Source organism: Pieris brassicae, chromosome 2 (genome assembly GCF_905147105.1).
Source record: "Pieris brassicae chromosome 2, ilPieBrab1.1, whole genome shotgun sequence".
NCBI lineage: Eukaryota > Metazoa > Arthropoda > Insecta > Lepidoptera > Pieridae > Pieris > Pieris brassicae.
The window spans coordinates 9,035,281-9,060,527 of record NC_059666.1 but is presented as its reverse complement, the minus strand read 5'-3'; the positions used below and the strand labels follow the sequence as shown (position 1 = coordinate 9,060,527).

The window sequence follows — 25,247 nt, the reverse complement described above, 5'->3', positions numbered from 1 at the left end:
TTTTTTACCGGCTTTGCTTCTTGGCAGGGTTTTGTTTTGTTTAGTATTCTTTTCTAATTACCGTCTCAATATTGTATAAATATGAGAAGTAAGGAGTCAACTCCTATACAAGTGTCTCTCTGACTACTCACGGGGGCTGTCTCAACTCATGTATTTTATGTAAAATTTGAGACACAATATATTTTTTTTTAATTTTGGTTTTTACTAGTTGTTGTTTGGTTAACAATACGAATTAGTCCAGGCCAATGGCAATTGATCCACTGCCGAATATGTCAAGCTGGGGACTGCTGTTATATAAAGCAATTTATTTTCTATACACATTAATTAGTTTAACGTTTTTATCATTCTTTACAGTTACGTATTTTAAATAAATCTTCGTACAATAATGTTTAATTAATGCCTTGTAATTAACAACAAATACTAAACTATTTTTTCTATTATCTCTTAAAAGCACTTTATATTCCTCGCAAATCAACTAAAACAAAAACAAACCTTATTTCGGGAAGCTTAATTATTAATCACAAAGGCATCGTTAGAATACTTAATAAGGTAATTTCAACACAAAAGCGACTCATCATTTCCATGGAAAACATTTGTCGTTTAAACCCGTCGTATGCTCAATTAACTACATTTTTACTAACAAAAGAACATTTTTTTATAAATCACCTTAAATAATAATTTGGATTAAATTTAGTCCGGAATATCTTGTTTTATTCGTTGCCTCGTGAATCACTCATGAAAATCATTTCAAACGAATGAAAAGTAATTCATTATGAAGAATCAAACATCCCATAATTCATTGCAGGTATTTTTATATGGACAATTAGTTTTTGGCTGACTAAAAACACACCGGACGGGGTAGATACAGTGTGCGCGTTATAAAATAAATTATATGATTAAATAAAACATATACCTTTAGGTCTTCTGATATTTTTACACCCTTAAAATCTAAGACAAAAATATTTTTTTATAGAACCGGACGCGAACGCGCCGGAACCTCATCTGGTGTTAAATGATACCGCCCGCCCATGTACACTCCCAATGCCAGAGGGCTGACGAGTGCGTTGCCGGCCTTTCAAGAATTGATCCGCTCGATATTGCATGACCCAACAAAAAATAGTTTGCAAAGAGGTACTTGGCGAACGTATCAAACAAGCTTTTCAGTTAACAGGACCTTGAAAAGAAATAGAGTCGCTGGCTTCATTAACTTTCAATTGACTCTGCAAACAATTAGAGTCAAGTTTCACTCTTCAAATATGAATAGCATTTTATTTCGTGCTTTAATATAACTGCTTGGCTAAACATTGTTTGGAAATGGAAAATATATTTTGCAATATTAAGCATTAACGCTGGAATTGCGGAAAAATATTTTAGTAAGTGCGGATTCGATGTACTCGGTGCCTTTATAGTCTCCTTATTACCATAAGTTTTGACAACAATTATGAAAATAAACCAATCCTTATATGGAAATTGTATTCGTTTTTACAAGCGAAATTAGAGAATTATCACTAAATAAATTCAAAGCTATCGTTAAACGTAAATTAATCAATAAAGCTTTTATAAATTTGACGAATATTTAAATGATCCTCATCCTTGGGATTGATTTGCTCCAGTTCAAACAGTTGTACGATTCAAAACTTAGCGATTAAAAAGTGGCGGAAAGTGTCTTGCCAGTTCTTCTTTCCCGCTCTACGCCCTTGACTCGCGAACTGGTAGTAGAATTAATTTACTTCTTTTATGACGTTCATAAGTGTACTTGTTTGACTATATGAATAAAGTTTTTTTTTTAATTTTGACTTTGGACTTTGAATAACTTAGCTGTTATTATTATGACATTGACGATTGACATGACATTTACATGCCCAATTTTATATTGTTGATTGTGCTATTTTGTTATAATAAGTCTTTGCAAATAAAAAAATAATAATATTACAAGTAAAAAAAACACTTTTTGCCTAAATTAAAAGATCGACAAAATTGATAAGATAATTTTATATATTTTTTTTAATTTTTGTGGAGTAATGCCTCTCGTAAAAAATGAGAAAAGTTATTATTTGTAAACACTCAAGACGTCCTTGGAGTAGCAAACAAAGTTACTCTTGGGAGTCGTCAAAAGGAGGTAAATTACCTTAGGCCTGAATCGGATATTGTGCAATAACGAGTCATTATAAATTACTTTCCCTAGAGTAATTAAATACATTATTCACTCACCTTAATTTTAGAATTCATTATTTTATACAATATTTTCAAATTTTATTTCTATTTTCAAAGTGACTGAACATAAATATAAAATTACTATGTTTTAGAAAACATCATCATGCCAGGATAATGAGTATGGAGAACGTTCTAGAACCGCAAGATGTACAGATGGACCGACGAAGCCAACCGTTGGAGAGGACATCCAGGAAAAAGAAACGTGGAGAGACCACACAAGCGATGTGCTGACGACATACTTAAGGTGTCTGGGGAGAAATGGATGGAGGAAGCAAAGAATAGATCCAAATGGAAAGTTCAGAAGCCTTTACCCAAATGGGGACCACATACTGCAGAACACCAAGTAACGGAAATAACAATACCTAACGTAGATTAAGTGTATTATTACAAAACTAGCACCTATCTTATTTGTAAATTTTATAGTATTGAATGTCTTCAATATTCATTATTATTATTATACTGGGAGCGACTCCAGTTTTCAGTCATTCAAATCATTGAAGGATGGCCAACTAATCCTTACGACGACAGGACGACGTCAAATTGTTCCTGAACTATGTCTATTGAATTGCTGCTTCTTTGACGTATAACATCAAATCACATTCAACAGATATATATTATCTGTGGAATGTGATGGTAAAGTTTAAGTCAAAGTCAAAGTCAAAATAACTTTATTCATATAGGTAAACAAAGGTTATATACGTCAGAAAAGAAGTTAAATAAATTCTAAATTTACATTTACTACCAGTTCGCAAGTCAAGGGGGTAGAGCGGGCAAGAAACTTTCCGCCACTCTTTTTAATCACACACCAGACTAGGGCTGATTAAATTTAAACGTCCAGATTATACAAAATTAATTATGCATAATATTAGTACCGCTAATGGTTGATGTATAAATAAAAAGCTTCGGACAGATATTACTTAAACCGTTAAACTTTAGGAGAGCTTTTATGTAGTCATTACACACAGAGGAATACTGAATGAAATGAGTCGTAAAATCGTACATTAGACGGCGTCATAACATTAAAAGAAATGGATTTGTACAATTTGACGACTTTTAATGAGAAAACACTTTAGCTGCTCTCGAACAAACATACTTCTTATTTACGCGTCATTTCATTTATTCTCAAAAAATATATATAGTAAGATGATTACTATCGAAATATACTGATGTTAATAGTGTTAGTTAAAGGTTAGCACTAAAGCGACTTCAAATACCGCAGACTCTTTTTCCGCACATACCTACTCTATATACTACTTTACAGCTCAGCTATGTAGGGCCTTACCTTTTTCGGCCGGATAGGGATTTTTCCCGCGACTAGCGCAAGGGTGTCTCTTGTGAGTATCGGACCTCGGCTTCAACCGATCGCGGAGTGATCAATCGCCTGAAGGGCAGGACGCAAGCTCACTGGAGTGAGCGAAGTTCGAAAGTTCTAAGTAAAGGTCCACGCCTTCCCCGGTGAAGGCTGCGCGGGCGGCTTTAATTTGTCATTGGCTAGCGTGATTGGATCAACCGGATCCGTTAGTACATACATGTCGGGGCCTCCTTTGGGCCTTTTTTGTCGGGAAGGGTGAACGATGTTAGCGTCGTCACGGATGTTATAAAGTTCTTTACGGAAGCAAATACCACCCGCAAACACTCGTCGAAAACAGGTCCAATACTTCTCTCTTTAGCTCGAATATAAGGAGATCAAGCTCCGTACTTCATGCTAAGTTTTCGGAACTATTTGTAAGCACTCCTTATAATACTTGTACGTAAATAAATTATTTCGATATTATTTCTATCTTTTGAAATTTAATTAATTTCATACATCAAATGAAACCCGAAATCCCATCCATTATTATCTCAATATTGTAAATATAATAATTATTCCATTTAAATTCAGTAGTATAACGAATGTATATATATATTCCTTTGTAATGTTTGCTCTGTGCTTATAGACTTGAACTGAATTATAATTCGTTTTATCATCACTGAATTAACTTTTTTTATTACTACCCATTGAACATTTTCATTTTCTATAGACGAGAATGCTGTTACATTTGTTACGCTTGTTTACCGATAAGTCTTGTATTTATGTGCGCAGTATTTTCGAACGGAAGACATAGTGAGGAAACCGGCATGTCTTATAGTCCAAGAAAACTTATAAACATCGTAGAATCAGAGAACTAGTGGATTATTATTATTTACAGATAATTTAATATGTATAATTTTTTTGCTGAACTGATACGACTTGCGAGAAAATAGAAAACCATTATCTCAAAGGTGGGTTGCAGGTGTCCATGTGCGGCGGTAAGCACTTTGTGACCAACCTGCTCGTTTTCCTCATCTCCCATAAAAAAAATATTATAACTGTTTTTGTTTATATTTTATTATTATTATATTTAGTGTACAGAGACTCTGAGTGAAAAAACTGTGTTGGGAAGGATGCCTGTCGCCCTTTGGCGACCTGAAGTCATCCGTCAGGTTTTAGTGGGTAGGGTTTATTAAGTCTGAATCCCACATAATCCCTGCTGGTGTAAAATACCGTAGGGATATGCGTAAAAGCATTTCCTGACGTAAAAAAAGGAATGCCTGTAGGTGTACCCAACTAAACACCAAAAATATTCTATATTAGATAGAGGAATATACATATATAGAAGTCATTGTGTTTTATTAAAACTAGTATCTATTCAATATATTGAAACAAACGGTACTTTTTAATCATCGCAATATCACAATAATTTTTGGGCCGTATAATCGCTTAAAACTGTCATAGATGAGAACTCAAACTGTTTTACGCTATGCTAGACCTCGATTTCGTTATTAATTTCGCATAAAATTCGTAAAAGAGTACCGAATTTTTACGTCGGCTTTTTTTCTCGGCCGACACCCTCTGTCTTCTTTGTCTGCGATCAAATTTAATGACGTGAAATAAGTGATACCCGTGTCTTATATTACATATTAAACATATGTTATTTTTTATATATAAACGCGTCAATCGATTATTTTAGTATATTATATAAATAAATCAATCTCAAATCAATTTAACCATAAAACAGTTGAATTATAGAAACAGTGAATACGTTTCCCAAAAGTATGCAAATATGCGCAAGGGATATCGCATATTCGCAAATTTCCAGACGATTTTTCATTCCTGTAATCATCCATAAATTCGACGCCACTTTCGCTCTGCATTATAAATCGAAAATGAAGAGTTACGAGGGAAAGATAAGCCGCGTTCGCTGCTTACTTTACCGTATCACATAATCGTAAATATTTATTTAGTCTATTACTTAGAAGGGTTTTATAAAATTGCTAGTAAAACAATATAAAAGTTCGATACATTTCGTCAAATAATGAGAACTAACTGAGACTCGATAAACAAAGTATCTCTCTAATTATGATGTGTGTTTATCAAACGTTTTAACGGAATCGACGGCAAACGGAAAAGGTTCAGCCCGTAAATAACGATCTTGTAAGCAGGCTTTCAAAGAAATTGCCGTTTTAATTAAAAGAGTGACTTTTTCGTCATTAGGGCTTAACAAACACACTTTTATGTTTATGTATTTTTATACCTGGTTACTTTTGTTATTACACTTATTAATTAAATTAAATGTAAAAGACCAACAACTCTAGAAATATTACAAAGTTTTTGACAGTACTTACAAGGATGAAAATTGGTATCCTAAAAACGGCGGAAGACAAAAAAGACGACAATTAAAGAGATCGGTGGATGGGATGGCGAAGGTTAGCTCGAAAAAGACCTATTTTTCTTTCAGGGGAAGAGTTGATAAGTATTTCTTTGTAAACCCTTGTGTCACCTTGTCTTATTAATGTGTTTTAATGCTCAACCGCAAATGGCATTGAGTTGAACTTTTGCCATATTTTAATTCCAGGATTGTCGAATGCGGATGAATGAAGTGCGTCACGGATTCAATGTTTCATACTAAACTACTGTTAAGTTTTTAGGATATTTTCTCTAATAAAGGTTTTGAATACTATAGCACATAGACAATAAAGGTTTTGAATACTATAACACATAGACAATAATAGGGCCTCGTCAAAGCATAATTTAAAATTTCAGTTACCATTTTTAAACATATTGTATATATAAACCAAGCGGATACGAGAACGATTAAGATATACAATTATTTATTTTTTTGTATTTAAAGACACAAGTAGGACACCGTCTGTCGTATTCGTATAGTATATATGTAAATTACAAACTTGGTCGAAAGTGTTTTCCCCACTTGGGCCTTTTTCAATTCCCGCAATTTCACCCTCAACGGTTTACATTTCACTTGACCTCAAAATACTTGTAAGAAGAATTCAAACGAATACTTACAATGTTTTAAGAAACAACAAAGAGAACTTTTGTACTAACATTTTATTGGTAAAAGGCAGTATTATTGATAAGCATATATGTATATCTCTTCTGTTCTACCATATTTATTTTCAAAACAACACAAGTCATCGACATTCAGTAGATATTGTTGCCGTTTTGTTTTTGAAGGCAAATCTCTTCCTTTGTTTCACTAATTGTTTTATTTTATTCAAACACACAATTAAGACACAAAAATAAATAAGCTCTTCTATACGACAATTACTGTTTATAGAATGTACATTGTAAGTGGTTCCTAATACAAGTATTTCAATATAGAATAATACAGATATTGTGAAAGAATAATGTGTTTTATTTAAAAATAACTACTTTACTTATAATCCAACTAACTACACTGAGAGGTCCACTTAAGATCTACCATACGCAAAAATTACGCTTCGTTCTTATATATAGGGTGGTCCAACTTATGACGTCAATATTTTTTTTTAGATTCTTCACCGGTGGTGTACGAAAAATCCCATATGTTCCGCGATTTATTGTAGTTTTCGGGTTATAATTTTAAACTTCTAACTTTAAAACCTTTTTTGAGTAGCTTAAACTAATTTTAGGAAGCTGAGATTTTTTTTATTTGAACTACATTTAAGACAATCATTTCACAGAAAAAAAACTGCAAAATACCTACAACAAAAAAATATATGAATTTTTGTAACCTCGCTGTCAGAAAAAATTTAAAAAAAAACCCAAAAATATATAACTCGAAAACTACAAAAAAAACGCGGAAAATATATGGGGTATTTTCGTACACCCCCACGTGTGAGAAGTCAAAAAAAATTATTGACGTCAGTAGTTGGACCACTCTGTATATATTATACCATTCGAAAACGAATAAATTTTTCGGTTAATTTTATATCGCCCACAGAGCGATGCTCGCGTCTTCTTCCATACACAAAAGTATTGTTACTATTGCTCATTACCTACATTTAAATTATTAAACTATCGAACCGAATTATTTGTTATACGAATCACAGAAATGTGGAAAGGGCTGCACGGCTAATGTTTTTGTATGCAAAGTACAAAAGCGTGGGAGACCTGCCACAAGGGTGAACGACATCTAAGCGACAGGCCTTTGACCAAAAGTGGAACAGTGTTTATGGTAATGAATTGTAATTAAAAATGAAGTATTCCAAATAGATTGGCTTTAGGTTACATGGATATGGTTTTATATCGATCTGGGAGTCTATCGCCGTATATTGCTACGTACATAATTACGTGGACACACTTAAGCCCGAAGGACAAAATACAGATTAAGGATATTACGAAGGTATTTCTAAAAAAAACAAAAATCTTAATTACGAAATATTAATAAGGCAAAAAACTGTCTTCCGCTATATACAAATTTTTGCCGCAAATTTTTAATATAGTTTTTGCTTAATTAATATATTACACTCGTTCCTTAATGTCAATAACCTAAGTAATAAAAAAAATTCTGTCACTCGTTATTTTTGCAAAATTAAAAGAGGTGAACGAAACTACAAATAAATCACAGGTCTCTGACATAAATATTTCTTGTCATTTTAACGAACCTCTTACCGAAAGCCGAGTACATCATAAACAACATTAATTAATGCCGTGATAAAATATGTAGGCTGGGCCGGGGACTAATGGATCGTTATTTCGACAGGTTATGATCGCTCGTTTCGCAATCACGCAATAATAAAATCATGTGTGTGAAGATTACATAGAGAATAAATAAATTAATTAATTAACTGACTGATTTGAATTTAATAATGTGCGTCACTGTAGATTAGATAGGGCGTAGGAATGTGAGAATGTAACACAAAAGACGCAAGGACGGCGGATTTTGATTGATCAACAGCATTTCTCTAGTCCAAACACGCAGCACGATCACATGACACAAAGTATGGAAATAATTAATGAACTACATATATTAACAGACGTTTTTAATTGCACAAGTGAACTGATCAAAGGCTGCTCATGGCAGTTTCTATACTGTAACTCACAGTTACGTCTTGTTACGATTTACTATTACTATTTAATCTTGGGTTATTTTCTGCGCATGTATTATTTTGTATGTGATATAAATGTAGAGTTAATTTCATTGGAGTAATCTGTAATGGTAGTTTATTTTGTTAAAAATAAATAAATAAAAACCTTTTTTATATCACATAATATATATAAATGTTTAATATTTTTTTAATCTATTCTTATAAGTATAAGCACCCTTTATAAAACAGACGTGTATATTTATATTTAGTTTGCTTATTTAACAAACATCAGACGCAGAAATACAGAATTGTAGATATGTACACATCAGTGAATCGCATCTTATAAAAGTTTTATTAACAATAACAATGTCACAAAGGGCCCTTGAGCTTTGACATTGTTCGGCATCTTAATTAACAATATAGCAAACTTTATTAGGAAAACAGTCTGTAATAAAAATACCATTGTTGTTTGTCTATAGCTGCGTGGTACGGTTAAAAAAGAACTCAGTAGCAAGTTATATAACCTAACATTAGCTATGGCACATATATATGTCGCAGTAAAGTAGTTAAATCAGAGAGTTAATTGAATCCCTAGAGAGTTAATTAAAGATCGATATTCCATCATTTTGATTTAAATAAAGCAGTGTCAAAAACGTTTAACTATCTGTCTGACCGAAAGCCAGCCAGTTGATTAATAATGTAAAACAAGACTCCGACACGATTATTTCATTTGTTATTGTTATTTCAGTGTGATCGTAGAGAACTAAAAGCTTGGAAATTCCGTTTTTTGTTACATTGTAAATGGTCAGGTTAGATTAGTCTTGTTGACTAGGAACGTTTAGGAAACTCGTTATACGTTTCGTTCACTTACTTGTCTGACGGAACTTTAGCGACTTGATTGAATATCGATCGTTAATTAATTGTCAAGAGATTCAATTAACTCTCTGATTTAACTACTTTACTGCGACATAAATATATATTTTAGTTAATAATAAGAAACGCAAACCAAATGTCAATCATCGCACTTGAAGCCCAAATGAGCCCTTTAGTTTTTCCCATACACAGCAATTGTAATATAACAACCTCGTCTCCGATAATGTCCAATAGTCGACTACACCTATATTATTTTAGTGTGTTGAAGTGTCACTTAGAGAAAATTTAAATAAGTCAAGTTAGATTTTTGTTAATACGACGTCGCAACTCCACTACCACTAATTTTATGTCATATATAAGGTGATACTTGAAACGATAAAACCCAGTTGACATCCACATCATCTCTCCAACAACAGCTACCGAACTTAACTGGCGCTACAACCTTTTTAGGTCTCGGCATCAGATTTCTATATCTGCTTCATGATCATTTGTCAATCGAATAGGCAAGCAGTCTCTTGTACCTCTCACGCCGTCGTATTTTTGTATCAGACACAAGCGGTTTCCTCACGATATTTTTCTTCAATATTCGAGTAAATATTAAATGCGCACATTGGTCCATTGGTGCATAGCCTGTGATTGAACCGACGACCTTAGGGATGAGAGTCGCACACCATAGCCTATAACCCAACACTGCAATAGTACGGTAATCCTTAAGTAATTCTTGAAATTTAAAAGGCTAGAAAGCGTCAGGGCATCGAAAGTGAGATGCAGCAAGCATGCTGGTATTCTTAGTAAAGTATATTTTTTTATATACGCGTTATAATTGAATTTTCATTATAATAGTTAAGTGCGTGATGATGATACACTTGAACATCTTGATATCGCCACGTACTCAAATGTGGTTGTAATAATTGCCATAATACCTACCCACAATTAATCACGAATATTCATACCCACATCAACCCCTTGTCGGGTTTGTGAAATTGCGTCTATAATAATTTTATTAATATCTATGCTTTTAGCACTTAATTGCAGTCGCAAAAAAATTAATACCGAGTGTTTTGTCGCATTGCGTTTTAACGAAACCAACAAATTCATTTTAACATTGTACAAATCGATATTTGAAAACTAAAGGCGTTTCCCGTCAATGACTGGTACATATTTTCATTTGGAGTGAAAGTAATTATTATAATATTAAAGCATTCTCCCGGACCTAAAGACCGCAATAGCCGCAGAGCAACAAAGATTTAAAATTAAAATCTTAATTTTAAGAGGAAAATTAAGATGTAAAAGTGTTATAAATCTACTATAATCGACGTACATAATTATCTTATAATATAAATATTTATCTATACAATTCTATTGTACATATGTATGCCACTGAACTCGTCTCAAGCAACTGTAATGATTTGAATGAATGTTTGTATGCGTTTGGGTGGCTCCCAGGATGGTTTAGATTCACAAATCAGCCTGGAAGATGGCGCTGCAGTCGGTATCAAGGTTATTTATCTATATTACAACTAAACAGCTTGTTTTTCAGGTACGAGCTTACGTAGCTTAACTGGTAGAGCTCTTTGAGTGTAATCAAACCATCTTGGTTCTGAATCCCGGTCTGAGCCGTCCGTTATTTATATTATTTTATCATTGACCTGCCGTGCGAAGCCCGGCTGATATCAATTATATAATCTACATCTAGTTATGTACACCGTTGGTGTCTTAATTAATAATTCTAGATTAGATTAAATTAAAGAAAAGATTAAACACAATTCCGTACAACTCTCTACATGAACTAATATTCTTAACTGACCAACTTCATATTTTATTTTATTATTATCTAAAAACCTGAGTCAATTATTATTTATATTGCATACATATTTAGTCTTTCCATTTCAAATTGACCTTCTACAATAATATTTTTTACAAATTTCGACATTAAATCTCAATTCAAAACATTCGCGGAATAGTAAGAAAATATTTTAGCAATTTATATCTACAGAAACTGATTAGCTAAAAACAAAAGAGGAAACAATAAACTGTTACTATGTTACTAATTAATTTCAATCTAAACAAAGGCCGAGAAAAAACCCGCATATAAGTCGTAAAACGGATGAACATATCCCGATACATAGGAGGAAAACGCGACAATCCAAGCTACGAAACAATAGGATAAACTGACTCATACAAATAACATGGCTCATACCTAAATATGCTTCCGTGACACCATTTTAACAGCCAGTGTTGGATTTATACTACCTGTCAATGCGCTCGCATTTCTCGTCAAGCAATTCCTATATTGTTTAAGCGAGTTGACAATTCAAATAACTTTGAATTTTAAATGAACTGTTTATTCTGAATATTGAGTAATAAATATTTTTTTTTTAATTTCAATTCAAAATAACAGTTACAAAAGTTTTGCAATCAATCCATTTTGCAATCATTTATTTTATTTGTTTATAGGTGAAATTCGCGCTAAGGGAATAGAACATTAAAGCTTTCTTTATAGCAAATAAATAATATAATAATGAAGAAAGATTTGTTTTCTTTTATGAGAAATGGCGCCAAAAATTTTGGTCCTATATGAAAAATTCTTTCACAATATCTACATTCCGTGATGAACATACGCAATCTATCTTGACAAAAAAAAAACAGGTGCCGTGACTCAACGCTAATATCTTTATTTGAGTGATATAAAAAGAGTACATTATGTTCATACTAAACTACTGCAATCCAAATGAAAAGACGTCCCTTCAAATTAGACTGCTGAAGCCCACGAACATAGGCTCCACCATCACGTGAATGTCGAGGCTATCCAACTCCCTGATAGCACGGACCTAGTATGAAGACTGATTATGACAATGCCATTTAACTAGTGAATTAGTATTATACACGTTAGTCTTAAGTGCTAAACAGTCAGTGAAAAAATAGAACAAGAAAACAGAGTGTCTGTGATTAATAGAGACTGTAAGTAGTGTTATTGGAATTTCTTAAATATCCTTATTAGTAAGGTTAGACTAAAATTACTTATTAGTCTTAAGTTAGGCTAGATCTTAATGTCCCATGATTTCTAGTAGACACATGTATAAAAAAAACCCTTCAAATATAATTCATAAATTTCTTAATAAAATAAAACTCCGAACAGCTCCAATTTGTCAAGTCAAATAAAAACTGTCAACTCAATTCAAGCTAACAAAGTAACTTGAATACAAACGTTTCAAAATTATTAAGTATTACAAATATGCCTTGGCAAAACAAGGTTTGCGAGTTTTATATTTCAAAGTCCGAAATTTGAGAAATGTACCTTCAATATCCCCAATATCAACGGGATTACATTATATTAAAATCACTATGGCTTTGCCAATTATATTTAATTAAAGCCAATTTCGAAGGCTGAGTCTTCCAAAGTTTCAAAGCAAATGTCTAATAAGTTTTCGGAAATTTAATTACTACAAACCACAACTAAATAAAGTACTGTATATAGTATTATCATTCAAAGAGTCTGTAGACAGCTACGGCATTGAAGATGTCAAAATGTATGTATGAATAATATAAAAATTCGTTGATAATATAAAAGCGTTATGAACTAAAAATCTCAATCGTTTCCCTTAGGATTGAGTGATGTTGTCGTTGTTCGTTAAGTTTTTCTTTAATTTATTCTAAACTAATATGTTTGTATTTGTAATTTAATTATAGAATATGTAGTTAGGCACCATTCTTCATTATTAAATACGGTAGTGTATAAGTTAGTTTTTAGTATACAGTATGAATTGCTATTATCATTATTTCATCCTTTTTTTGCGTCTGAGGCGTGGTTGTGTTCTCTGGCAGAATGACCAACGATGTGGAACACGTCTGCTCTACAGCATAATGCTGAGCCAGGGCTAGTTACAACCACAACACACACACATTACGCACTTAAAATGTACCTTATTCCATTTTTTACATTCTGATTATGATTTTGTGTGTTTCTATGTGTGTGTTTCGTTAGTAATAAATTTTATGTCTGTCAGTCAGTCTGCTCTCAAGCACATTAAACTAATGGATAATTATAAAACAGACTTTCATTAAACATAATACAAACTTGGGGATAAGACAAATTCATTGCAAATATATTAATAAGGTTAACGCACATAACATATAGCGTAGAGTGGAAAACTCTATCTATTTCCCATAATTACACCTACAAACAATGATTAGAATTTTATTTATTTAAGCAGAAAATCATAAGCCTATATGATTATTTTTTAGTTAGAATATTGTCCTAAATATTATATTAGTACATGTAATATTAATAATGTAATACATTGAACAAGAGCCGAAATTTAATACACCATGTATGTGTTTAAGTATTTTACGTGTCATATTTTGCAGTGTCAACATATCGTACGTAAACATTTGAAAATATCTTTACAGGGGTATAACATTTCTCAAGCTGAAGTCACGTTTCACGTATCGATATTGTATCTAATATCACGGTAGGTTAACCCGAGTAATATTGCCGGCAGGCAGAATGATAAATGCGATCAATTGATCATAGTAATTCCACATAAATTAAGTTATTGACCTATTGATCTTGTGGCTTCTGTGTTACGTTCATTTTCCATTATTATCGTACACACTAGTTTACTACAGTAGGTATTTTTAATCTATTATTGGTTCTACAGGTCATTAATTCTGTCCAATTGTTCTATAAAAAAACGTAGATAAAACATCAATTTCATTAAAAGATTTCACGCAGCCGTTTAATTCAAGTCAATAAAGACCCACAGTACGAAACAGCAGATAATAAATATGCGTTTCGGAAGGAGAAAATAATTATGAAGATTTTAATTCATTTTAAAAACATCAAAGGAAATATGATATGACCAAACAAGAAGTAGCTAGCAACGGAAAGGAAAGCCCTACAATTCTCAATTACTTCGGAAGTGGTCGGAATTTTTTACACGAATCAGTGAAGTGACAAATTATTTTAATGTTCATGCTTGGCTTAACACTTGGCAGCGAACCCTTGCTACCGAAGATACCCTGCCTGTGCAAACGTGAATTGCCTAGTGGATAATGTACGACTTCATAGTCACTAAAGCTAAATGCATACCGTAACGCAAAAAATAATAAATTTTACAAAGTTCAAGTAAATTTAACTCGAGCTACCTCTGATATTCGCCAATGGATAATATGTCAAAAGTTTTTCTTAAATATTTATTTAATTTAATTTTTAACATAATTAAATGAGAAGAAACGGAAAGGGCTACTGGCGGCCTTATCGCTTTCGAGCGATCTCTTCCAGGCAACCACTGTGATAATAGAATGTATTAAATTAGATAAGGTAAGGTAAGAAGTGCAAAATTACATATTACCTATAGTTATTAAGACAACACTAAATAGGAACAAAAAAACCCAAACTAAACTTAAAAAAAGGATACATACATGAAAAATAAAAAGTGCACATGAATCACGATAATTTAAGATCGGTCTCACGTCAGTTACTACGAAATTTAGGTATACGTCTGGACGGGTATTGTACAGAAGAAATTTAAAAAAAAAGCTAAGCGAATAGGGAAGGGAAGTGAATTCCATAGCCTAACTGCAGACTTTAAAGAAATCGCTAAGAAAGCGTTATTAGATGCGATTTCAGGGATATAGTTTTCGGAAGAGCGTAAGCTACAGTTATGGGCTCTTAAAATTTTAAATAATTTTTATCATTAATATTCTTTATATACAACATAAATACATATCTCCGTTTCCATTTCTTTTGACGAAAGTTACCAATATAAGTTTTCCCAACTTTGGACTTCGGTAAAACAACGTTTAAGTACCAATCTAGCTTATAAAACTATTTAAGTTCGAAGTTAATTTCAGATCAAGATTTCTATTTTAGATTGTCTCCGTTGAGCTTTTCATATTTAATCAACTGTAAAAATCCGTTCCTAAAAGAATTTTTATCATGCCAATATGAAAAGTTATCAGACGAGAGAGTCTGTTTAATTATGTTTCTATATGACCACCGATGACCGAGGGATTGACTTTATAAAGTATTAAAATATATCTTCTCTTAACTCAAGACATTTGAAGCGGCGATTGCATGGTTACATATTTCGTTCTTAACTTAATATAATTTTTGTAGTACGTACATATCTGATACCAGCAGCACAAAGCGAAATGAAGAGATATTATTATTATTAAAATGAGTTCACCCAAAGTTTAACAAAGGTGTACAAGCTTATCTACATAAATAAAAATGAATCGTCAAATTATGTATGTATAGGCATAACTTCCAAACGCCGGCAAGAGTGATTTTTTTGTTTGTTACTGTCAGGTTTCTATAAAACACAATTTATATCACATAATATACAAAACTAGGAAGTAAGAAGATTCAGCGATCTTCGATATATGGAAAAAAGGACGGTCCGTTTATTAAGGAATAAGAAGCCCCATATGATCATATCGTTAGGAACAAAATAACGAGGGTGAGAAATCGTAATATTACTGATTTTTGTGGTAAAAACAATTTTTAAAGAGCGCAACTTACCAAGTAAATGATTATTCAAAGTTAAGATGATTCTTGCGTTATAAATACGTTTATTTCAATATCCCTAGAAATAATCGCAAAATATATCTCAAGAATTCTCGGATATTAAGGTGATAGAATAACGGATGTGGCATAACTAAGGTCGGGCCGACATCATCGCGTATTCAGTGCTCCGATCACGTACATTCCTTCTCATAACAAAACTAATAGACAATACTCTGTGATAATTCTTTTCTTAAAAGAGCATGTCTGGGGTATATAAAAATATGGACACCCTAAATGTTAGTTAAATTTTCCGTTACTATATGATATATAATTATTTAAAATAGACAATGCAAAATTGATCAATTCCAGCATTCAATTTATTTATGTTTTATACTGCACATGTTTTTAGCAAAGATTACAGCTTTATAAATTTAAATATATAAATGAAATGAAATAGTGTTTATATATATTTACTTCTATTTCCTGTCAGAAAATAGTCAATGGGGCAAAGTGGTATAACCTTTAAATTAGTTAAAAACTTAATAATATAATCATAATTAGGTCAAGGGTTTTATTATTAAAAAAAAAATTATTCTTGTATTACTTAAAAAAGTATGAAACATCATATTTTACTGATTGATGCCTATAGTATATTATGATGGTCTTACTCAGATACTTGCTATAACTCATCAAAACTTATGTTAAGGGAGCACACTAACAACTCCAGCCACTAAGCATTATGAAACTTTAAATTTAACTTAATGATTTGTAGTATATTTAAAATGCAGAATTTCAGTTACTCATTAAATATTAGTAAAGTAGCTTAGTCCATCACTGGTAGCATCAAAATAATCTTAAACCAACAATGTTTCTACCATACCTACAGCATAAATGTAAATGATTTTCCTTAATATCTGATAAGTTTCCTCATATAACTTTTATTTGTTTCTATGGACTACATAATGAATTTGGCTAATATAATGTATGACTATAAGTAGTTTATTCACAATCGTGTAAGGAAATCTATTCATTCAAAAATTATTGTGTACTAATCTATTCAACCATTATCTTTACTTACAAAGCATCATAAGTATCTCCTTAGACCTGAGTACTAAGATAGCTTAGATAAGTGCTTGAGTCCAGTGAGCAAAAATCTGATCCAAAAAGATAAAGATTGTATTATTAATGTACTTGACACTAACAAAAACTAAATAAACTTGACATAAATATTATAAAGTAACACCTTTACAATACCTCATACATGGTTCATAAACACATGTTGGTTATATCATTAATCACTACTTAAGGGAATCAATTCATAACATCAAAATAAAGCAACAAAATATCTGCAAATACTATGCACCTTTAATTAATAAGCAAAAAGATGCACTACAAAAAATTATAAATGTTGTTAGGTTGTTAAATTTTTTACATAACTATTGTTTATTTTCAGTACTTATAAAACTTAAGTTAAAGTATATAGCTATAATACTTATAAATATTCTGGTTCTAATATGAGTTCAATCAACATTTATTATGCCTTATTGGAGTCATTGTTACTAACTAGCATGATAATCTAACTCAAATATATCTTATCTGTTTTATGGTTTTACATTTTATGTCAGTTACATATCTATGAATGCATACTATACTGAGATAATTAAGTATCAACTAAATTTTTAAATAAATAGTTTTTCGTTAAAGCTAGTCTTGTGTAATATATATGATTGATTATAATCACTTGTACCAGTTTTTTAACCATGTGTAATCCTTCAACTAAACTTTGTTTATTTAATAAAATGCATAATTTGTGCCAAAATGAAGTAATTGCCACATAAAAATATACATATAAATCCACATATTGTTACAGTTTGGTTTGTTTTCTAAAATAATAAATAGAAACAGGGTTTGTAAATGGTGATGAGGTAAGTACTTACACAACCATGCCATAAGCTCCCTCGCCAATGTACTGCAGGTTTTTATACCTCGGTCCAACTTCAAACACCTGTCCTCGCACTATTTCAGCATTAGGGTTCGTGGTAGTAGCAGCTGCAGCCTCAGCCATCGTGACACAACAAACGGGAAGCCACTTAACCACAGCACAAATAAAATATTTACAGCTTTCTCTCACAGTACTTCAAACAACTGTGCTTAAATTCTTCAGCATTGGTCTTAGACAAGTTCTTCTCAACGATAGCCAATAATAAACCAAAACAAACAGTATATCCGACCTACATTATCCACAAATAAGACAAGTGACTTATCATTCTCATTCGTCCGATTTCCTAATTTTCTTGGACACTCCCGCACGGACGCAATACCGTTAGAAAATGAGTGAGATAATTATAGCTATCTCTTTCACATAGCAATGGCGTTCCGATATGACATATCTTACGACTTCTCAGTGTCACTACTAAAAGTCGTAACGTAAAATGACGTGCATAATTTAAATTATGACATTTGACATCTGTATTACGTTTTGACTTTTGCTTAAATATCAACCTACGTTCTTCTAAGTCTCTACTCCGTAAATATTTTTAATATAATTTATTTTATCTTATTATATACCTATTGTAGATACCATGTTAATTATTTTGCTTTTAGACATTATTCTTATTCTCATATAAATAATACCACTGCGGTAAACCGAAGCTACCGACATATACATTTAAATATAGTGTATAGAATTAAATTGCATGGGAATCTAATCAAGTGACCCCGGCGACTTGAAGGTCTATCGTGTATTGTTTAGGTATGTCGGTTTGGTCAGCTAGTACAGTCGGCAATAATTACCACCTCGGGCATCCTCCCAGTCGTTACACTCATTCTAACAATTGGTGCCCAAACCCAACCAAGGTACGAGTCCTCTAATTCAATGTTTGCATTCGTCTAGGTCACTTTAATACATTACTCGTTTAATTTAGAAACTAATTGATTTCGAATTGCATTTCACATTTGATTAAGTTTGTTGCTTGCCTTTTTTTAACAAGCATTACATACATTTAAGTTTATCTCCTACAATTCCTTATTTTTATGTTGTAAACACAAGTATATTATCAGGGGGTTTTTATTGTTTTTCCAGTAAAAATTGGACCCCAAATTCCTGTTAAAAAGTGAGTTATAAAATTATATATTTTTCACAGGGAGCAATCATTTAGGTCCATAATTTTTAGTGATATCATGCCTTCTTTAAAATGTAAATAATATTATTTAAAGTTTTGTTAGCCTTTTTTTATTATTCATCTGCTTGTGGTTCACAATAGGGTTTAAGATGGTTTTGTGTTAATTTATATATACAATTGTCTATAATGTTTGTTAATAAATTACTTATAATATTCATTAATTTATGTTAACTTATAATTGCTGCTTCAACTTAAAATATCTGCTTTTTACTTATGTGCTTGAAATAAACATTGAAGTTGAAGTCTATAGCCTTTTCATATAATACTGTCTCTCAGTAAACCATATTCAAATGACTTAGTGGGTTTATTGGATAGGTATGACAAATAATTCATCTATAATAAATATTTATGAATATGAATACTTGTTAAATAGGCCTCATATAGCTTTTAACTCTTGTCATTTTAGGATATTTACTTGTGTTTGGCAATGTTGGGCAACATTTTATGTTCAATTTTTGTAAAATTATATAAGTTTTTACAGTTTTTTTCTAATTTTCTTAAAATTTGCAGAGTGTAACAGGTTTTCTTTTTGTAAATGGCATCATGGCTTCTAGCTAATTCTTTTAATGTGTTTTCTTAAATATAATCAGTTAAAAAATATGTGGTTAACTAGTTATATACTGCCTTGTTAACAATAAAATACACATTACATCATTATCTTTCTGAAAAAGTTGTTTTTAAATGTATATTCTATTAGGGTTACTCAAAAATTTACCTTGATTATGTTATAATAATAAAAGCTGCTTAATTTAGCATATATTATTTGAAAAACCTCAAAGATTTTAAGGGCATTTTCATCAATCGTGGGTTGCTTTTACAAAGTGTTATAGTATGCTTATGATTATATAAAACCCAACAAAGCATAAAATGATAACAAGTCCATTCCTTTACATAACCTTACAACGCAAGGCTCATTGTCTATGTGATAGATATGTCAAGATATTTTTTGTTTAACTGACGCGTAAGTTACCAATTAAACATTTCCTGTTATATTTTACAGCATAAGTGCGTGATGGCAAACGAGGGCGCGATGAATGCTGATGACGCCCTACACACGCCAGCGTATCTCTCTTGGAGAAAGTTACAGCTCAGTCGAGCTAAACTTAAGGCATCCAGCAAAACTTCAGCACTCTTATCTGGATTTGCAATGGTAAATTGTGGTGTGGAAGGACATACATTCAGTATTTTATATTCAATATTTTTAACAAGGTCCTATGTTAATAATAAGGACAGGAACAACTACTTAATACAGTGGATATAGACAATGGAAAAATAACTGTAGAAATTGAGAGGGAAATAGGTAGCTATAACAGCCACTATTTTAATTTGATCCGTCATTGATCAACTACAATTCTCAATACTTTCAAAACCAGCAGCAAAAATATGACTGTAATTAATTTAAATCTAGACCTGTCTTGCAACAATAAATACAATATTTACAAAAAAAATTCCTTGGCAAACCTTACTATAGATATTTTCTTTCAGGTAGCAATGGTTGAGGTACAACTAAATACGCCAACAACAATTCCCGCTGGTATGTTGGTAGCGTTCACAGTTTGTACTACATTGTTGGTAGCAGTCCACATGCTGGCTTTGATGATCAGCACATGTATCTTACCAAACATTGAAGCTATTGGTAACCTCCACAGCATATCCTTAGTTCACGAATCTCCCCACGAGAGATTACATTGGTATATAGAGATTGCATGGGCCTTTTCAACATTGTTAGGTCTTATCTTATTCTTAGTAGAAATAGCTATTCTCTGCTGGGTGAAATTCTATGATTTGAGCCCCACGGCCGCCTGGTCCGCCTGTGTTCTTCTAATTCCAGTTATGATAATTTTTTTAGCATTCGCCATACACTTTTATATGTCATTAGCCACACATAAATATGAAGTTGTCAACTGTGGTATAAAGGAATTAGAATTTTTGAAAGAACAAATTGAACTAGGTGATCAAGACTCGCGAATGAATAACATGACACTGTTTGATCAGGCCCGAGTTGTATGATTTAGTATTTTTATATGGGAATGTTATAATTTATACTTTTTGTTGCTCTTTACAGTAGGTAAGAAAAATATACTTAAATTGTACTTAAGACTTGAGGTGCCAATTAGTGATTGCACTAGATTTTGTAATAGTAACAAAAAAATTGTCACAGCCAATTTTATGAATCTCTCGCATCTCTCTATTAAACAAGCAATATTTGACTTAATATATAACAAATTCATTTGAAATGATATATTCTATTACATTATTTAATCGTATAATTTTATTCAATATATTATAATTAATAGTTCGTGTACAACCAAATTTTAGTATTAATTTTATTAAACTTATTTTACTTAATATTTTATGTCTTAAAATAAATTAAATGAATTGTACGTAATATATTCTTATTTATGTGAAAAAGATGAACACAATAAAAGATCATACGTTTTGTCTTAGATTATGCTCGAATTTGCAAGTGTGGCGAAAAGATACATTGAAGGGGGTAATATTAAGAAATCAAACAGAAAAAGAAATTATTGAGTTTAATATGAATTATAACCTTCGAATTTATAACGGCCTCGTACAATGTATTGACCTTGAAACTTAAAAAATGAGGTCGCAATATAAGATTGTTGTATCTTGAATCATGATACGATATCTGAATTGACTCCTTAATTATAACAATTATATAGATACCGGCAAACATCTTGAACAAATGTGCCTGCGCAGAAGCGACTTTTAGTTGTCACTGGGAAGGGAGGGGCGGCGGGAGAGATCGTGTGATTGGTAAATCAGTTGATGTTTGTGTCCCGCGCTGTGTACTCTGCGCAAACTTTCCCCCACTCCCTTCTTTAATGCTCAAGAAGTTTGCAGGTATCTGTAACCCCATTACAGAAAAAAATATATTGAGAAAGTGAGACGATATATTAGTAAAAAATACACATTTACATTAATACGCGTTTAATTATCATGACGTTATGTTTATTTATGCATAGCCGGAATATATTAAATTTATTAATAGCAGTAAATTGTATTAAAATGAACGGGTTTTAAAATAGTATATTTTTGTCATACGCGCATAAAAAGACATCTTTTAATTGGCCGTTATAAAGATTTAAAAGTACCTTACCATTCCTTAAAATCATCGTCTAAATATAATTTAATTAGACCACTATTATCTTTGTAAACTTCTCAAAATATTGGTTATACCCTGTATATTATAAAAACAAACTTTGCAATTCGAATTGAATCGCAAACCCCTTACCAGTATTATCTTATGCTAAAACATTAGCTATTGGATATAAGCATATGTGTATGTGAGCAACTGTTTTCGTACTCTTTAAAAGCATACATTGATACTTAGTTCCAAACCAGTTTTTATTATATAAATCTAAAATTAACTCGACGTATGACTCCATTATCTCAATAAGTCTCGACTCTTGAGTCTTACCCGTAGTTGTATAAGTAGTACCTAATATTACACTTAACAGCTTTGTAAACTTAATAAAGCTTATTAACTATAATGCTGTGATATAACAGTAAAAGTCGGAATGAAAAAGTTAGACGATTTTTAAATGTATAATTTTTGAAAAAATATTAAAAATTTTATGATATGACGTAGATTTTTTTAATAAATTACATTTTATCAATACAAATCTTTAATTTATTGTCTATGTTCCCTATCTGTTGTTTAAGCCAGAACTCGCTATCCTCAAGTATTTTCTTTGACTCTAGTAAAGTTTCCTGGAAATATCAAGAGGAACACTTACGTGGAATGCGCTATGCTATTTTTTAACATGAATTATAATGTATATGGTTTATTTTAAAATTTATACATAACTTCGCGGATAAAAATATATTGAGTTCACCGCGAGTCACCCTACAGTCCACAGATATTTATAAAATTATATGATATTTTTAATTTGTATGTGCTAGCAAGAAATACAGCTAAACAATAAAAGGACTAAACTGTATGTAAGTGTGTGCTTATTTTGCACTACTTAGGTACTTACAGGTGGTATAGGATACTCAGATGGAAAGTAACAAAACTGTCGAATCTCTATATCTGACATCTTAGACATAACACAAACGTTGTCCTGCCAGCATCCTTCCTGCAACTGTCCAGTGTGAAGGTGGTAGAAACGGCCAATACCGTTTTTCTTATCGTGATGCCAGTTTCCTTCATAACGGTTACCATTAACTAAAAACAATTTAACACCTTGTAATAGTTATCATCCAAACCATGCGTAGAAAGTGCAATTGCTCTTCAGATTGACAAAGAACATTATAAAATAGTGAAGATATGCTCGTATAGATGTTGATAAGTTATAACCGTTTCCCTAGATTGCTAATTGTATTGAAACGGCCTATTTTCGCGGTAAATATGCCTTTGGGAAATAAGTGGTAAATTTTTTTTCGATGTATTTTACTAAAATACATTATTACATTTTGCGAATTATTCTATAGCATTAAGGCAAAAATACCTATCTTTCTTATCTTTGTGGCCGTTGAGTTAGCAGTGCCAACCAAAGATGTCCTATGATAACAGAGGATTCCTAATTTTGCTATAGTTTGCAAAGTTTAAATTACGTGGTACGATAACAACGTTTTACTGTATTTAGCAATGACTCTGATATCAGTCTTGTACACCTTGAACGCATGAAATATTTGATATGGACCTTGAACGAACATTCCCAGTCCTTCCTTTTTACTCATATTCCAATAGCCAACGTAAAATGTTCCATCTGCATACCACATCTTGCCGTAGCCGTGCCGTTGGCCTCGTCTCCAAAACCCAAAGTAAACATTACCATTCTCGTAGTATCTCCAGCCAGCACCTTCTGGTTTACCCCTTACCCACTCTCCTCTATATTCTAGATTATATGTCCCATTTAATAATTTATTGCTAAGGGTACCGTAGCCGTGTCTGTAAAATGTAAAAAAGGATTAATATGATCCAAGGAATAGTGACAGCCCTATTAATATTGTGATGACTATGAAGTCAAGAACGAAATTGCATACAACACCATCAGTGGGTATCGCAATTTGAAATTACAGACTACGGGGACACAAAAAAGTGTGGCTAAAGCCCTTCAGACGGCTGTTACGCCACTTTATTATTATAAGCATAAAATTAGTACCAAATGTAGTAGGTATCTACATACAATTTTTACAGCTTATTTGTTTTATTGTGTAACATTATTTAACTATTTACACCGTTCAATGAACACCGTTATCCTATTTAGACAGTGCTTTTCATTTAGCTCGTATTAAATCTTGCTACACGTATTACATAAGACTACAACAGTACCACGACTTTACCATTAAAATTGCTATTAATATAGACAAGTGTTGCTGAAAACCAGCTCTAAAATTACTTTAGATATAAAACGTACATACTAGTTAATGTTATATGTACGTTTGTATAAAAATTGGGAAAAGAAATGCGTAGGTATGTAATACTAGTGAGCATTATGCAAACTATACCTAAATCCTTTGAACCAATCGCCTTCGTATAATTTTCCAGTGTATGTCAGGAACAAGCCTTTACCTGTGAAACATCTTAGAAAGTTCTTGATCGAATCTCTGAATATATTACCTGCTTGGGAACTGTGATTAAGAAATAATTAGCGGAACTTATATTTAACAAAGATAATTCTATAGATTACGTACTACAAATTAAAAATTTAATGGAATGTATTTTGTAACTATTAGGTATAAATATTATTATATAGTTACAAAGGTTGTATGTTTGTTTTCTGGATTAATATAATTTTTAATTTATAAAACACCTACCTTGTTTCAAATCGTTATTCCAGTCACCTACGTATCGATCGAATCTGGATGTAAATATACAGTGATGTAGTCCATTTTTAACAGCTTTTCTCTCAGCTGCTTTTAATAATGGCGTGAAATTTCTTGGGTGATGGTAAAATGGCATTATAAATCATAATACATATATTATAAAAACTTAAAAGGCAATTTGAAGGAAGTAAGTACATAATGTCAACATTTTTTTTCAACAGTTCAATAAACAATAAAATGTTTATTCTTGTTGAACAATAATATAAAAATGTAATAATTCACAAATTAATGAAAAATAATAAAGAAACTAGGAATAATTAAAGTGGTACCTTGAAAATCAAACC

The 25,247-nt window shown here is 31.8% G+C and overlaps 3 protein-coding genes across 9 annotated transcripts in view; 1 reads left to right on the top strand and 2 right to left on the bottom strand.

Annotated features, from left to right (window-relative positions):
• LOC123720050 (mitogen-activated protein kinase 1) overlaps positions 1 to 18,250 on the bottom strand; it is a 57,989-nt gene extending 39,739 nt beyond the window's left edge. The window contains exon 1 of the mRNA XM_045676492.1: positions 17,863 to 18,250. Within this exon, the coding sequence (XP_045532448.1) occupies positions 17,863 to 17,990 (128 nt within the window). The 5' untranslated portion in view covers positions 17,991 to 18,250. The remainder of the gene's footprint in view (positions 1 to 17,862) is intronic.
• Positions 18,251 to 18,426: 176 nt separating this feature from the next.
• Positions 18,427 to 21,868, top strand: LOC123720584 (calcium release-activated calcium channel protein 1). 6 transcript variants are annotated; one of them, XM_045677260.1, is made up of 4 exons: positions 18,427 to 18,452; positions 19,008 to 19,038; positions 20,108 to 20,257; positions 20,593 to 21,868. In XM_045677260.1, the coding sequence occupies exons 3-4, from the start codon at positions 20,120 to 20,122 to the stop codon at positions 21,115 to 21,117; spliced, it is 663 nt and encodes a 220-aa protein (XP_045533216.1). In that variant the 5' UTR covers positions 18,427 to 18,452; positions 19,008 to 19,038; positions 20,108 to 20,119; the 3' UTR covers positions 21,118 to 21,868. The 6 variants fall into 6 exon arrangements, with proteins under 6 accessions (XP_045533216.1, XP_045533212.1, XP_045533211.1 ...); XM_045677256.1 differs by lacking the exon at positions 19,008 to 19,038 and adding an exon at positions 18,678 to 18,781 and having other exon boundaries at positions 18,435 to 18,452; XM_045677255.1 differs by lacking the exon at positions 19,008 to 19,038 and adding an exon at positions 18,530 to 18,781 and having other exon boundaries at positions 18,435 to 18,452.
• Positions 21,869 to 22,649: 781 nt separating this feature from the next.
• Positions 22,650 to 25,101, bottom strand: LOC123720108 (MORN repeat-containing protein 3-like). Of its 2 annotated transcripts, none has more exons than XM_045676601.1 (5): positions 24,895 to 25,101; positions 24,586 to 24,697; positions 23,778 to 24,025; positions 23,112 to 23,299; positions 22,650 to 22,842 (listed from the first exon to the last, which is right to left on the bottom strand). In XM_045676601.1, the coding sequence occupies exons 1-5, from the start codon at positions 25,037 to 25,039 to the stop codon at positions 22,735 to 22,737; spliced, it is 801 nt and encodes a 266-aa protein (XP_045532557.1). In that variant the 5' UTR covers positions 25,040 to 25,101; the 3' UTR covers positions 22,650 to 22,734. The 2 variants fall into 2 exon arrangements, with proteins under 2 accessions (XP_045532557.1, XP_045532559.1); XM_045676603.1 differs by having other exon boundaries at positions 24,586 to 24,649.
• Positions 25,102 to 25,247: the final 146 nt, after the last annotated feature.